This window comes from Chamaea fasciata, unplaced genomic scaffold (assembly GCF_029207755.1).
Source record: "Chamaea fasciata isolate MVZ Bird 193981 ecotype frontalis unplaced genomic scaffold, bChaFas1.0.hap1 SCAF_5, whole genome shotgun sequence".
Lineage (NCBI taxonomy): Eukaryota > Metazoa > Chordata > Aves > Passeriformes > Sylviidae > Chamaea > Chamaea fasciata.
Genome location: NW_027094090.1, coordinates 37,628,995 through 37,645,615, shown reverse-complemented (window position 1 = coordinate 37,645,615; position 16,621 = coordinate 37,628,995). Strand labels below are relative to the sequence as shown.

At 38.3% G+C, this 16,621-nt stretch overlaps 1 protein-coding gene across 8 annotated transcripts in view; it reads left to right on the top strand.

Moving 5' to 3' along the window:
• Positions 1-16,621, top strand: part of OSBPL8 (oxysterol binding protein like 8) — an 84,181-nt gene that overhangs the window by 34,894 nt on the left and 32,666 nt on the right. For 4 of the 8 annotated variants that reach the window (XM_066183279.1, XM_066183280.1, XM_066183281.1 and 1 more), the window contains one exon: positions 3,491-3,625. In XM_066183279.1, coding sequence (XP_066039376.1) covers positions 3,491-3,625 — 135 coding nt within the window. Of the gene's footprint in view, positions 1-2,650; positions 2,744-3,490; positions 3,626-14,436; positions 14,579-16,621 lie in introns of those variants that run through there. The other 4 variants (XM_066183287.1, XM_066183285.1, XM_066183284.1 and 1 more) reach the window with 4 other exon arrangements.

Below are 16,621 nucleotides of genomic sequence, written 5' to 3'. Positions count from 1 at the left end.
TATCTGGAAGAGAAAAAGCTATTTATATCAGTTTTAAATGAAACTTTTAAATGCTATTGTAGTATAGATAGTAAAGACATGGAAATAATGGTTCAAAAACAGTGTTTTATTTTTGAGCTTGTCAATTTTTAGTGCTCTGTGTGGTTCCCTTAATTTCAATAATTTCACATACTCAGAATTGAACGCTTTTATATATATGTAGTTTTTCAGGATTGGATCTGGTGAGATGCTGGGGAAAACTTCAGATATATGTATGTGATTATATGCAGCCAAAGACTTACTGGTGCCATTGGTTTGTAGGTGTTAGTATGATAGCATGATTGGCAGAGTAATTTTGCCTGGGATTTAGAGTTTGTGTATGTGGGAAAAAGAAAGGTGCAGGCACGAATTGTTTCTTTTTTTATGAGAAATCTGTGCAGAAGCTGTGGTCTTAGCTGATATACTTATTATAGACATTAAAAAACAATCTTAAATTGAATTGTAATAAACCTCTTCCTGTTTATGATGTCCTTGTGCTATTTTCAGTGGTGTAGGTACTTTCACAGGCTCATTATAGAAACAGAAGTGGGAATCTGACACTTCACATTTTTTTTTCATAGCTTTATCCGAAATAAATTGGCTGTAAAGACCCCAATTTATGTTTCTTCTAAGGTATGAATTGTACTGACAAACTTTTATATTAGTAATTTGATGACCAGTATGATGAACATGAACAAAGTATGTATTCTCAACCCTCAGTAGTTCTGTTGGCATTGAAATGTGACCTCTAAAGAGTCGCAAGGAGGCTTTGATATTTACTATTTGTTGTTTCTTCTCTAAAATAAAGCCTTGTCTTCTCCCTCCCCTCAGAGCAAATATCTGAGCATTAGGATGAGGCATTTTGCAGGAGGGGGTACAGCTTCGTCCTAGTGGCTGCTTTGGTGTGGATAAATAGTTATATTCTTAACTGATTTATTTCCCCGTTGTTTAGTACTTTTATGATGCTTTGTATAAAAAGGAGATTTAAAACCTCTCCTGCAAATCGTTCTTCAGCTTTATAGATGGAATTTCTCAAAACCCCTGTTGGTTTAAGAAGTTCACCTTGAATTTCCAGGCATGTGAAGTGCTGGCCACATGGTATTCTGTATTAGGTGATACATAAACTCTGTTTGGTAGGAAAAGAGCCTTTCTGACAGTTCTATAAGTTGTTGCAGGACCTAATTGACTCCTAATGAAGAAATATGAATTTTACAGTGAGCTTGAAGCTTGTAGTCTTGTTAGTGTGGCTGAGTCACAACTGCTGAATGTAGCTTATGCTTTAGTAACACTCATGTGCAGAGCTTACTTATGCTTGGGGCTACTGGCAAGTACTGCCTGAGAAATTATTGCATTGTGACAGCTTTAACCTTTGGAATTCCCAAAACTTAAAACTTAAAAAGAGTTGGCAGTGCTTTATGCTGCCCATTCACAAACAAGCTTTCTGCACAGGTTGCTCAGGAGAGGGTTGCTAGTGCAGTTCCAGCTGTGGAGCCCACAGCATCACCTGCTGCAGTGTCATGGGGCTGGTGGGGGCACCTGCAGAGCACATTCCACTGAAAAATCCCATCCCTGCAGAAGCTGAGTGGCCAGTGGCTCATCGAAAGGGGTTTTCAGCTAGTTGGCTGAAAGTTGGTCCTCCTTCAGTGCACTGTGCACCTTAAATCTTGAAACAGGTATAGCTCAGTCTTCTTGCAGCGACCCATTTTGTGCAAACCTGTGAAGCAGCTGTTTTCTTACCCCACTTTTATTTTCACATACATGACCTTCTGCTGTGCAGTCCCTTCCCAAGACTTCAGCAACTGCCCTGCTCCCCACTTTCCCTTACTTGTAGTTGCAGAACAATAAACAGCTAGTTTGGTACAACAAGAAGATCCAAATCAGACATGACTTTGAAATACTGGCCTTTTGGCACTGATAGACTTGAATTCTGTAAAATTAGCTTGTAAATGAGCTCATTGCCTCCCTTGTCCATTTCCTCACATATTATTCCTCTGCAGCAGTTCACATAGAGTATAGTTGGTCTGGAGCAGAGCTTTAGATGGCTTATTTCTTGTAGGAAAATAATACAGGTGGGTGTACTGCAATCCGTGCATTCTTCGTAGAATCATTTAGGATGGAAAACACCTTTTACAATCATCAAGTCCGACTGTTAACCCAGCATTGCCAAATCCACCACTAAACCATGTCCCCAAGTGCCACATCTATGTATCTTTTAAATATCTCTAGGATTGGTAACACTTCCCTGGGCAGTCTCCTCCAATGCTTGAGAAGCCTTGTGGTGAAGAAATTTTTCTAATATCCAATCTAAACCTCTCATGCCACAACTTGAGGCTTTTTCCTCTTGTCCTATCACTTGTTATGTGGGAGAAGCTACCTTTCAGATAGTTGTAGAGAGCAGTAAAGTTTACCCTGAATCCCCTTTTCTTCAGGCTAAACAATCTCCTCTCCCTCAGCCATCCTCATCAGACTTGTGCTCCAGACCCTTTACTGTCTTTCTTGCCCTTCTCTGGACACTCAAGCACCTTTTTATTTTTTCATACTGCTTTGTGTTCATTCCAGGTTTTGCTGCAAAATGTTTCCACTACTGTAATAAGAGTAGTGATAAAGCTAAGAAGGCCTTTGTACTTTGCAGAGTCCATCCAGAGAATAGAACTTGTTTGGTTTGACTCAAATCTTCTGCTGAACTTTTAAGGAAAGCTTGGGAACTCTTAAAATCGTCAGTGTTGTAAGTTCCAGTCTTTTCTTTAGTAAATATTGCTTGTTTCCCTCTTTGAGCACTTTGTCAGTATATCTGCTTTCCCACAACAGGTGTTACAGAGACAGTCATTCTTTGACTATGAAAAAAGGTATAGTTTTGTTGTGCTGCTTAACAAATTGTACAGAAACTATGAAACAGGATGGCTAGCCAGGTGATCCTAAAAATAGATAAGAAGATGCCAGACAAGTCTTGCAGACTGATGAGGTTCAAGGAGAGTAATTCTTCTGCTTTAAGCCTTTGCCTTGACAGAATTTGTACATGATATGAATTGCTAAGATTTGTTTCTTGTGATGTATACACAGACATTCATCTTAGCTTTTTGGGATATTGGTACAGCTTGATCAGGCAAGTTGTTTCATGGGTTGGCTGAGTTGTGGCTGGTTAAACCAAAAGGTATCATGGAAGTGGCAAAGAAAAGAAGTATTTTAGAAGATAAGCAACAGCTGAGTGCTGTATCTGTACTGAATATCAGCCTTTCCAACCTCATGCTAATTTTTGTTTCCATCTTTTGCCTCATGTCTTAGACCAGTCTTACTGGCTTCGTTCTGCCATCCTCTTCAAAGCAAATATCTGGTTTGAAAACATCAGTTTTTAGAATGAAATGTTACAAAACAGCGGTTGAATACCAGTTTCATAAATAGCAGTGAAGTTCTTAATAGAAATCTATGCACAAGCACATAACATCATTGAATGAGCATCCATTTTGTATTTCAGTAGTGATAACAAACAGTGATGAACACCCAATAACTCCAGGAAAAATGAACCAGCACCAGGGGAAAGAAGCCTATTTTACTCCAACCAAAGAGTTACTCCAACCATGTCTCAGTCCAGGAGCTGCCCATAGTCATGGTAAGACAAAGTTATTTTTTACTCAGATTTGAAAGAACTTAAATTCTGACATCAATTATCTGTCCCAAATATTGGTTCAAAATCACTGCCTTTTACAGTAAAGAGGTAAGGAAAAAACACATTGAAATTTTGTATGTAATTGTTCTGTATCTTTATGTGTTAATCTGAAACAGGAAAATATGCATTATGTGTTGCACTAGTTTATTAAGGCATGCTATGATTTGTTTAATGGGAGAACAGTCCACATGAAGGTAAATTATTATTTGTGTGTAGTCCTGTAAAACCCATGGTAACGTTCTTTTCTCAGTATTCAAGTTGTCTTTCTGCAGCAGTGTTGCGATGTACCATAAGTGGATTTTTTGTGGAAAGATACTTCAATTACTTCTACTGAAAGACCCTTCTCTTTAGAAAAAAAAAGAAAAGTCTCAACACTACTTTTTGCTGGCTTTCAAGGGGTCCCTTTACCTTGTGTAAACCTGTTGAAAACAAGCTCTGTGGATCCATGAGAACTGACTGGATGGAAAGTGAAACTCATTAGTAGACCTGACATGCTGATAGACTATTCACGAAATAAAAAAAACAAGCAATAGATGCTCTCCTTGTGCTTATTTGCATTTGAAACTACTTGCTTTTATTGGTTAGGAGTTCATTGGACATCTTTTTTGGGGTGCATGAAGTTCTTAGTGAAAACTTCAGGCTTTTAAAATTAATATTCTCTTCCCTTTTACAATTGGCAACCATGCTAGTCATCCATGCTTCCATCAGTTTTTTTCATGTTCCTGACATGGTTTTATATTTTTAACTGTTTTTGGTATGAGTCTCCCAAACTTGCCACAGCTTGCTATGTCAAAGTAATGATACTAGTGTTTCAGAGCAATAAAGGCAGTGTCTTAGGTAACATTAATCATATTCTTGTTTTCTCATTCTGTTCTATTAGACAAGAAAGAGCCTTTGAAACAAAGACAGTTGTTACTGTGCTGAATCTGGTAGTATTTGAGTATATTCTAAAGTTATTATGGTAGTATTTTTGGTACTACACACAGCTAACTCTGATATATTTTCTAATTCCTGGTGTTAACTCACTGGAACAGCACTTGATGTCCTCTGGCTTGTGTCAAGCTTAGTCTGGAAATATTTTCTGTATAATATAAATATAACTTGTTTGTAATTTTTATTATGTTGAAAGAGCTTTTTGTTGTTTTCTCTTTGTACTGTGTTGTATACTTTACTAGGCAAATGCTGCAGTTATGTAAGTGTGTTTGAATATTCTAATAAATTCTTCCTTTTAATATTGATATTCCCACTAAGTTACAAAGTCAAACTGTTGTGTTATTTCAGGGCTTTCACTCAGAGGAAAATCATTAAAATGGGCTTGAAAAGCACTAAGACTTGATTGTCCTACATCAAGCTCCTTGAAGATACTAAGTTTTCTCTCCAGATTTTTTTTCTTCTGACTATTTCAGGCCTTATATATGAATGTAAGCCAGTTAAATGTATTTGTGCCTTTTTTAGCATCAGCCATCACTGACTTAGTTTTCCAGGAGAACTACTAAATATAAGGCTGTACTTTAATGAAACAAGAAATTTGGCTTGCATTCAGTTTTAGTAGAGAGGTGGTACAATGTGGGCTGGGCTTCAGCAACCCACAATTACTGTCTTGCAGCCTATCTACAGCATGGGAGGTGATTTTTATGGAGTGGGTTGATCAACATTTAAAAATTGGGTGAATATTCAATGGTAGTTATTCCTATGGCAAAATTACAGTGGTGGTGAAAATGTGAGCTTATTACACTGGAGAAAAAAAGATGTAGTGGAAGTCTGAAAAATATGAAGTAGAACCGAGCTTAATGTGATGGAATACTTGAGGCTGACTGTAGTAACTGAAATCCAGTTAACCAAGGTCTTTACGATGTGTCCTGTGGCACAGTATAAGATAGGAGACGTTTAGATACAGATTTTGCAGGCATTTACAAGGAACTAAATGGAAATACTTTCAGTCACTGACACCTGAAGTAATCCTTAGCAGACAAGTAATCTAAATAAACAATTCAGTATCATCCTAGGCACAGAATAACAGAGAATCAAGCCAGAAAAATGTATGATACTGTCTACAAAGAACTGATTAAATATATATAAGGGAGAACTGTGACACAGGTACCTTGCTTTTGTTGCCGGTCAGTTGGATGTTGTGCAATGCTATTTGGCCACTTTTACCTAGGTTGTTTCCTGCTGCTTGAATAAAAAGCACCTGTATTGCTAGGCCACTTTGGCATAGAACTTGTTGCTCAAAACCAGATGAGTGGGAATGGAACAAAGCCTGTGATGGGGCAGTCTCTTTGGTGAACAGCATTAACCTTGGTGGTAATGTGGAAACCACCACAGTGGCTGTCTAGGGACAGGCGTGCTCAGTGACTTTTTTGAAAAATCTACTGGAACAAGCTTAATTTGTCATCTGGTTGTGTTTTAAGTAAGATCCTAATGACAAGTATTACAAATATGGTTAAAACTACACGAGTCTTACTGTGAGGTATCGGAGATAAACATTTGACATCAGTTTGAGCCACTGACTTCTTACTTGGAACAAAGAGAACCATGTAATATGTCAATGTAAAGTTGTAAGTGGTATGTATTTCATCGTTTTAGGTGCTGCTGTGTATAAATACCATGCTTTCATTTCTGACCATAGCACTGGATTTCAGAAAGCTTCTATTTTCCTGTACTTAGTTTCTTAATCTAAAACATGTCTTCCTCCTCCCTCACTCCTGTCACTCTTGTGAGATGGAGCTTAGTATGTTGTCTGAGACAGAGATGGGAGTCTTCTTGGAGTCCAATACAGATTTATTTTATAAATGTAGAGTACAATTTGATCTGTCAGCATTGTCTAGTGATTGTTCAGCAAAAGTCTATTTAAAATGTCACTGTTCTACATGATTTTTGCACTGTTTTACAAAATATTTTTAAGATCCCTGAACTTATGCTGTCCTCTATTCTGAGGCTGTGAGGCTATAGATGGCCGTGTGTAGGTGTGAAGGTCACACTCACTTCCATAGAAAGCTTTAGCAAGGTTGTTTGATAGAAATGTATTTTTAGAAAAGGGTGGTGAAGATTTTTCCCATGATTTTAACTTGTTTATGTAGAAAGTTTAGAATTTAGTGGCCAGACACTAACTCGGCCATAATATAGCATTGATCCTGATATGGGCTTTTAATTTTAGTTTTTGTGAACTTAATTTATTCCTGCCTTGCCCATCAAGTAGTTAACTAGTGTCAGAATAGCCTAGTTGTGATCATAATACTACAATTAATGTGTCTTGAACTTACTAAATAATGATACTATGCTTTTTTGCTCAATATTTTGACTTGTCAGACTTGGAATAGGACCTAAATAATTCAGTAGCCTTTTGATGGAAAGTTGAATGAGCTTGAGGGGTCAGCTTTATCTGTGAAGCATTGCTTATGTTTGTGGTAAGGTGTGTCTTTGGGCTCTAGTGGGCAGCATGGCCTTGCCAAGTCACCAAGACCATTTATTTTTAAGTGTAGTGTGTATAGATGTTAGTACTGCTAAATCATCTTTCAGTTTTAGCAACTGACACATGGAAAGTATGATGCTAATTTAGCTCATTTTCTGTTTTACATTCAGTGGTTAAATTGTTACTAACTATTAATGAACAATTAAACTTCTATTAAGCTTACTTTTGCTTGCTGATGTCTTCTGTTTGTCAAATTATCCCTGATAAATTGAATTCTTGTAAATCTTATTAACTCACACATAGTGATTTATTCTTCGATAAAATGAATTAATGCAGAAATAGTGATCACATAAAATCTATGAAAATCAGCAGTCTCCTTATATTTGATTAATAATGTTTTTAACTTTAAAATATTTTCTTAAAACATATTTCAAACTTGTTATGAAGACAGCATAGATGCTTCAATAGTAATATTTGTGGTAAATAGAGGAATAAGATAGTATTATTAAAACATCTGGAATAGAATGCTTGAAAATGTTAGACTTTTTTGTATTTTTCCTGTTTTTATTCAAAACAGCAGTGAGATGAGGATGAGGTGAAAATTTGAGTGTGTCCTTGTGGGATGTGTGTGCCCAGAAGGAGGCTGACAGGAGATAGGACACAGGGTCTGCCTTTCTTTTCCAGCAGAGCAGTAGTTGTTAATTGAATTTGCAATGCAATTAAAAACATATTGTATTATGTGACTGAGACTCAGAAGTGACTTAGATGCAGAGGGAGGGTTGACAGTGGAAACAAAATTACATGTCTGCCAGTGATGATGGTGATCACCATGAATTGGAAGGAAGTGAAGGTGATTTTGGGGAAGAGTGAGGGCATTTTTGTCTGTGCTGAGCTCGTACTTCAAACAACTCCAGATGAAACATTTAAAGGATATGCTAGTGTTGGGATTTTAATCCACAGGATGCTGCATTTTTGGAGAAAATAGGAATTTAACTATTTTGGTATGTGAGAGAAGGTGGAAAGTGAAGAATAGGCATTTTTAAGCTGTAGGTCCTAAAGAACAGTTATTAGCTGTTGAAGGGATGAGATACTTTTTGGAGTCTTAATGACCCAGCAAAAATCAAACTCAGATGTTACTGGCTGTGTACCCAAGGCAACTAACAAGTTAAAACTGATTTGTTGTCGACCTGTGCAACCGGCAGCTTTAAAAAGACATTTATTTCAGTTGTTTGGCTCAGATGGCAGCAGGAGCACATTTTGTTTCACTGGGCAGTAACAAAAGTCTTGGAGCTCCGGACTCGTCATCCCTGTTCCGGGTTTCTGGTGTTCAATGTGCAAGAAGCCCTGGAGATACAGCAATGCATCTCCTCTTAACCAGCTGTCAGTGGAAGACAAATTCATGTGGACCAATAGAAGGAAGGATGCAACCCTGTGACAGTGAACTTGAAGCCTTTTCAAAGTATTAGCAGCTCTACCTGAGACTTGGCTGTGGTGCTCTGGGCACGTTTCTGCCAAGGGGTCACAAGAGCCTGTTCTTTCATATGCATGCATGAGGCTGAAGCCACAGCACAGGGTGAGTGCCTTGGAGCTGGGGAGAGAAATCCCACTGCCCATAATTACAGCAGATGGATGCTTTGAGCACAGGCCAGGCTGTAACACTCCTGGGAGCTAATTGCTGCTTAAATGCTAGTTTGTGCTGGGTTTTTTTATTTTTTTTTTTTCCCAACTAACGCTTTCAGTGTGTTAGTAATTGTTTTTGATAATAGTATTTGGCTTGCAGATGGCAAAATCTTGCCAATCTCTCTGGTTCCAAACGAAGCTGTTTCCTGGAGAGTTGGGTTATATTTTATCTTTAATAGTAATTCCTGTTTTTCTTTTCACCTTTCCTATGAGTTTACTCTCTGCATGTAGGCAGACTTAGTCATGGAAGTAACTTCATGCAGTCTCCTGTTTCCCTTTGCTATATCTGTTTTTTTGGATAGAGAAGCTGAAAAATGGCTATATAACTTGACAAAGTAAGAACAATTTGTTACTAAACATGTCATGCTTTGTTACTTCATCTTCCTATAAGTCTGTCTCATTGTCTCACTGCTAAAGAAGAAACTGTTAAAGGTCTACTTGAGGCTCTCCAAAAAGCTTTTTTCTTAATGCTTCAATATTGACAGTAAGTGTTGCTTCTGAAGTAAGGCACCTTCTCTGCAGAGTAAATGCATTTAATGTCTCAGAAAAATGTTAACACTTGCTTTCTCGTGTCACATAAAAATTCTTTCTAAAACCTTACAAGCCCCCATGCTTGGAGACTCTTTGGTCTTTCTTGTTGTTTTCTTAGGAGGTATTTTGTCTTGCCTTGCTTTTGATGATGAGGAAGTATTTTGTAATCAACAGTGTGTGGGAGCCATGGGCACTGGTTGTTCTTTAGGTGGTATTAGATTAATGCCTGTTGTCCTGCTGCAGGGTCCTGAGCCTAGGGACACAGGTGGTCGCTCTTCAGTTTTTTGACAGAGTGAGGAAGTGAAGCCTCAGTTCCACATAACTGTAACTTATTTCGAGTAGCTTTAGTGATGCTTGTCTTAAATGGGATGTGAGTGAGGCTCTGGTCACAGTAGGAGGGAGGAGCTTGAGCCCTAAATAATCTGTTCTTAGTCTGTGTTATAAAACTGAATTTCTTGTAAAATATTTTAAGTTCTGCTGTGTGTGGTTAGTCTCCTGAATGCACTATCCGGACCTCCTGCTTTCTTACTGTCACGCGTACTCTGGCACATTCCTCTTTGCAAGTCATTGTGTTTATTTGAACTTGCCATTTCTGAAATGCTACTCCACCCAGTATTTGTGGCTTGGGTAAATTGCATATACTGCTTTCTGTGTGGGTTATAGCTTTATGAAACTCTGGTACTGGGTTTAAAAGGCACAGCAGGGCTGATTGCTGTGAAACATCTCAAGAGAGTTCTTTTTCTTCATGACAATCTCTGCAGGACTGGCCTACTTGAACCTGAGCGTGACTTTGAGAATTTTGTAAGGGTTGAGGTGACAATGTTGAATGAAACCTGAGCAGTGAGCAAACTATTTACTCTGTGTGGGAGGAGCTAAGCAGGCTGTTGGGAAGTGAGGAGATGCAGCCAAGAACAGTTGCCAGCAGTCACTGGGAGTCTTGGTGGTCATTCATCACCACTCTCAGGCTTGCCTCTGGAATTACTCCTCAGCTAAACTGCACTGGATTTGGAAATACCAGAGAACAGAAGAATATTTGGTGAAAGAAATTTGGCTCTTTCAACTACTCTCCAACTTGTAGCCTTATGGTTTAGGTATAATTTTTTCTGAATCAAATATCAGTGCTGAAGGCAAGTATATCTTTAATACCCTTTTTATTAAATAGGAAAAAAACGCTTCACTTCAAATCCACATGTGAAAATCAGGTGTTGGATAAAACCTTTGTAGGTATGATAGTCTAGCTGTTTTCTTTTTCTGTTTTCTGCATGCTGCAAAGAGTGTGTTTATACTGCATGTAGAGAATTATTTATGACCTTTTCATGGACTGGGGGGAGAATTCTACTGGAAAAGGTAGTGATGTTGAAATGTCAGAGCAAATTACTGTCAAAATGGCAGGGCAAGTCTGAAAAGCTTCTACCTTCCTCTACTACACCAAGCTTTCCTTCCTCTTTCTTTTTTTCTCTAGCTTTCTCAGAGTTTGGTTTTAAGAAGATTTTAGCTTTTCCTTGGGTACCTGTAAGGGGAAAAGGATTATTTTTTTATTTTGCATCACTAGACATAGTCTTAGTTGTATTACTGCATTAGTATCCATATTTAGACTGTGTTAGTTATTCTGAACTTCAAAAATCTCTATGAAAAGGATTATTATAGTGAAGATACCTCCTTGGGTAGTCCAGATAGATTTGATTTGAGTTCAATTGCATTTAATTCATGCCTTTACAATTTAGAGAGGTCTTTTTTTTAAAGACTGTGGTTTTTTTCAGCTGTAAATATTTTTTCATTGGAGAAATGTTTTAGAATTAAAACCAAACATTGTCAAAAGTGTTCACAAGTTGTCGGAGCTCCACGTATCTTCTATTTGACTTTGTTTTGTACACTGAGATTTTACATTTTGCTCCAGGCAATATCCTGGAAGACTGTCTTAAGCACAGGATTAGGGTTGGTTTTTCAGCCAGCATTTTCTATTTACTGTTGAAGAAGCCCTGATTCAATATCTGATGTGAGAAATGCATTCTGTCCTTTAGAAAAATATATACATTAAATAAGTTTTCCTCCTCTAAGGAGATTGACTGAGAATGGATTCTTCCCCTTGTACTCCCCCCCACCCTCCTGCCCTGAGATACATGAACTAAATATTACAGTCATGTAGGGATTTTTGTCTTCCTACTGATATAGATATTTTATAAAACAGAGAAAGCGGGAAACTTTTTTCTGTTTCAGTGGCATGCTTAATCTAGTGCCTCCTATCATGACAAGCTTCTGTTATGAAAAACCTCATGTATTCGCGTACAGATGCACTGTGTCATGCACCTGATGCCTTTAAGCTAAAGTGCAGATACTTCCTTGTTTATGCAGGCTTTTCTGCCATATCTGACTTATGCAGTTGGACTTGGCTATAGTTCTATTTGTGAGTATCTGAAACTGTGTAAACTTCTCAACTGAGCATGAGAGTGCATTTTCTAAATATATCAATTCTTAAAGCACTCGAAACTAATATCAAAAGGATAGAAGGCTGACTGAGACGTTAGTCTAAGATCACAAAGTCTGCTTCCGTCAATAGATGGACCTATTCTGTCTGAATTTATTTTCAGGAATGCGAGAAGAAGATAAAGGATTTATAGGAGTTTTTGGTCTTTGGGTGGGGGGGGAAGGGGTGAGGAGATGAAGGAGGAAGCTTAAATTAGATTTTTTTCTTTTCCTCCTCTGTTTTAGTGGTGAGACAGAGTCATATTTTGGTAAAAGGCTCAGAGCCTGCCTCTCCTGTGTTGCTGTTGAGTTAAAGCAGAAGGTGCTTAGAATACCTGGATAACAGCTTCCTTGACTGGAGAGAGCCTCAGAGAGGGGAAATGTAACATTATCCATACTGAAATTCTTAATTTTATCTACCCAAAGAGTTCAGTTTCAATTTGAAATGGAGAAAAGGGCATAGGAAGGAGAAAGAGGTATTTTAATCTGTTCCTGTTTACAGTTTGGCTACATGAGCAGTGTCAAGGGACCTGAGAGGGCATGGAGAGAAGTAAGGGAAAGGCCTTCAAGATTATGTGGTTTCCTGCAACCCCTGGAAATACAGCCACTTCTCAGTAACATGAACATAAGGTGGCAGAGAAGACCCAATTGTCAAACAAGCTGCTGGGCTGGCAGGTAGGGCTCAGCAGCTGGAGGCAGATGCAGACCAAGTGGTGTGCAGGTGTCTAATGGAGGGGTCTCCCCTCCCTTTAGTCTGTGTGACCCAGCCATTCCGGTACCAGAGAGACATGGAAACACCGGATACCAGTGTCAGCAGTGTTCTGGGCAGGGTCACAGCCCGGACTCTGAAAGAGGAGATAACAGCCACATTAACTGGGCAAGGTAGGTCTGTAATGAGAGGATACAGTTCCTTCTGTGTGTAAGGAGAGTTCAACTGCTGCTTTCTCTTGATTTTAACTAGGAAAAAAAAAAAAAAAAAAAAAAAAGGAAATGCATACTCTGAATAGATTTGGACCAAGATATTTGCTCTGTTTTGTAGTTAAGACAGATTTGGAGAAGTGATATGAAGCTGTGTTTATTAAAACAAGCAAACAAAAAAACCCAAACAGAAAGAAAGATAGTGTTATCTCTCCTTGAATTTCCTCCTCATTGCCCTGCCACTCCACTCCTTTAGTTTTTTAGCTACTTTTTCTGTTCCTTCTGGGACATCTGGACAAGGACTGTTTCAGCTGAAGGAAATGAGGCACAGGATTGGATAAATGGAGACAGGCCTGAATACATGATGTTTATCCAGTTTTTCCCACTCCCTCTGCTTAAGTGAATTGTGATTTTCATATAGCAGATAATGGTTTCTATTGATGGCTATCCATGCCTCATCTTTGTTTTTTTTTTTTCTGGTACATCTTTTTTACCTTGGCATATGTGGGGAAGTTAACTACACTTCTTTGTATAAGGAGATGGAGTAAATAGTATTATTTGAGGATTAATCACGTTCACGCCACTATTGATTTAATTTATGACGCGTGATTCACTTTGTAAGAAAAGGAGAACTCTAGTATGGAGTAAGGTAAGAAGTCGAGTTCTTATTTTCAAGGTAGTTCTTGGTCTCCTATTGTCTTGTTTTTCAGTAGAGAAGGTTTCAAAACCTGTTTTGTCAGAAATAAGGTTTGATGGGGAAAATGAGACCAGTGGAGAAACACCAAATGGGAGTTCCACATTTGCAAGAGGGTGGCTGTGCACACTGGTCATTGTGGCAAAGAGGCTGCTGATGCAATGAGCAGTGGATGAAGGTGTTAAGGAGAGATTATTTCACTTTAGTAGCTGCCAGCAGGAGGAGTTTGGGGCAGCAGATTTCTAGTCTTGAAGCACAATTTACTGGAATCTTACTAATGTTTAAATTTTAAGCTGGCCCATTTAAGTGTTTTATTCATTGAATAAAATATTTGGCACATTAATAATAAAAAGCTTTTTTTGTGGAGATTATTTGGGGCAGCTCTTCTATGAGTCAGGCTGGTTTGTATATAAAAATATGGGAGAGTTTTAAGAAGAAAATGCAGTTGTCTCACCTTTTAAAGAAAAATAAGAAATAAAGATGTAGAGGCAGTCAGTTGACAAAAACTAGTTAGGTGAGTGCCTGAACAGCAAAGTTCAACTTGGCTGTGTAATGCAAACGATTGACTCCCTTTTCAGATTCCCATAGTGTACCACAATATCAAACACGGAAGGCACAAAGCTCATGAGTTGTCCTTTGTGCAGTATAAATTTGGGACTTGAAAGATTAACAGGAACTTGAATTAGGGAATCCTTAAAACAGAAGTACCATTTCTGTGTGCTTAGAAATGAGGAGGACCAAAACTGAGAGGTAAAAAATGAGAAGTGGTGTGTTTCCCAGAAAAAAGGAGCTGAAGGAAAGCCATTCCACTTTAAGCATCCTAAGGGCTTTGATGAGAGGAGTATAGTGTTGCTTGGCTTGCTGCTGATTTGGCAGCCTCTGTCTCTTCACTGCATTTTTCATGTGCGCCCTTCGTTTGTTTCTTTTTTTTCCTCTTTTGTATCTTACTCATCAGAATGTGAGGTAAAAGGCTGCTACTGCAACACACTTGCTCCAAGCAGCTTATGCTAACCAGCTTTCACAGAGAACATAATCCTTACACAAACACCTTAACTCATGAAGGAAGAAGGTCCAGTGCGACGTAGATTTTCTTCATGTGCTGGGATTTCATCTGTGTTTTCTCCAAGAGCTGATGGCCGCAAGCTCGTCCGGAATGCTTCATTTGGCGGATATAACGAGCTCTCTCCTGCTTTACCAGGTTTGTTTCGGTCTTGCATTTCTTAGAATGTACAGAAGTGAATGTAATTTCCACCTCAAATTGTCACGCTCAAATGAGAGTAATGTACTGAGATGTCGGTAGAAATCGGAAGTATTTATTGCTTGTTTGCATTTAGATAACAGCTCTTTGTAGTGGCAAGATTTGCAGAGAGGAAAATGAGTAACTTAGCTTTTACAGTGACACAAATCTCACTTTAAAATGCATTGGTGTGTTTGAGGCTGACTGGAATGTTTGTTTTGGTTGTTTGGGCTTTTAGGACTGAGGTTCTGTGATGTGGTTTATAAATGCCTTCCTCTCTTGTACTTTCCACTGCCTCCCCCTCCACCACACACACATAATGGTTCTGCCTTAAAATTATAAGGTACAGCAGAAGGTTTTCATTTAGCTGTAATAACTAGAAAATCTGCAGGCTGGTCATCAGTGGTTTGACATAAAATGACGAGATAGAAAGTGAAGGCTAAAAGCATAGCCTTGTTAAACACTGTAGTGCAAGATTTTAAAGACTTACAACCCCTGAAAGGGCTTTAATCTCCTTTTGCTCAGATTTGTTTTTTCCTGAAAGTCAGTACTGGAATATTGAAATGAATTTGTGGATTGAAATGATCATTGCACATCATTGTTCATAATGTGCACTTCTGCCATAGGTACCTGAATTTCGGCATTTCTTTCAGAAAGCCTCAGTGCTTGAAAATGTGTTACAAGGTCACCCATTCCTGAAGGGGGACATAGTACAAGCTGTGCATTCTTTCCAGAATTGCTCTGGATGTGGGATTTGTCGTGTGCATGCGCAGAGATGCACTTTATTGTGTAGTCCCATGGGGCCAGGATGTTGGGGGGGAAGGAAAGGGAGGAATAAAACAGTTTTCACTTTCTATTGCGTGCCTCCTGCAGCATGGCTCACTGAATTTGTAAGCCCTGGTTCTGAAGCCCTGGAGCCGAGTTGGATGCCGAGCATGGGGTGGTTGCATGTTTTATTAAACTTGTTTTGTCCTGGAATGTTTCCTTTCACTCTGTTTCAGGAAATGGTTAGCCTTCTTACAAGAATCTAACATGAGGTTTTTTCAGGCTGCTTACGAAATAAAAGATCTCAAAGCTTGAAAGCATGGGGTTGGCAACTAGACAGGTGCTTCCTACCTTTAAAAGAAATATGTGTAATCTGGTAATTAGTGGAGAAAAAAAAGGATCTCATTTTGAATTTGCTTCCTTTCTATATAGAATTCTGCAATTAAAGCTGATCACTGTTCATAAGCAGACAATGAATGACTACTTAAAATGCAGAGCAAATGGAAAGCAGTTTTAATGAAAAAGTTCAAGTGTGTACATAGACTTAAAAAATGCTTTCTCTTTTGGAATCTTCCATATATTTCTGAGTAATTTCAACATTCCTAACATGCTTAATGAACATTCTTTATATACTCTTTCAGATTGGTTTAAGCAAAGAGCAATTGTCTGTTTTAAATATACTCATGTATAGTTAGTGATCACAGTCTTTGATTTATTTTTTCTTTTATATGGTGCTAGCAAAAGAAAACACTACTGTTAGAAAATACGTAAAAAGGACTTTGCTTACTTTCCTGATAACTTGGCTTTCAAAGTTCTTGGAGGAATCTGAATTAGCTAATATGGGTTTGTACTCTTAAATCTGGTTGTCGATAAACTTTTGAAAGTCAGTCAGTTAAAAAGACTATGGTTCCCTGTGTTTAATTCTTTAAAAAGACTTTTCCTTTTTTTTTTCTGATGTGTTTATTATATACCACCAGTATTGATAATTCCCACTAAGTACAGCTCGTAGTTCTTCCAGAAGCATTTTCCAGCTCAATTATTTGCTCCTCAAAACTGCACATGCCTCCCAGTAATCAAATCAGGCTGTTCGTTTCTTTTCACTTGGAAGTCAGTAATATTGTTGCTTGGATTGCTGTTTGTGACTTTTCATGCATTGCATTGCTGTTTTACTGTTCTTTCTGTATGTTTGAAATAGAGCCTCCAGTGGATAGTAATTATTTTTTTAATGGATAAAATAGG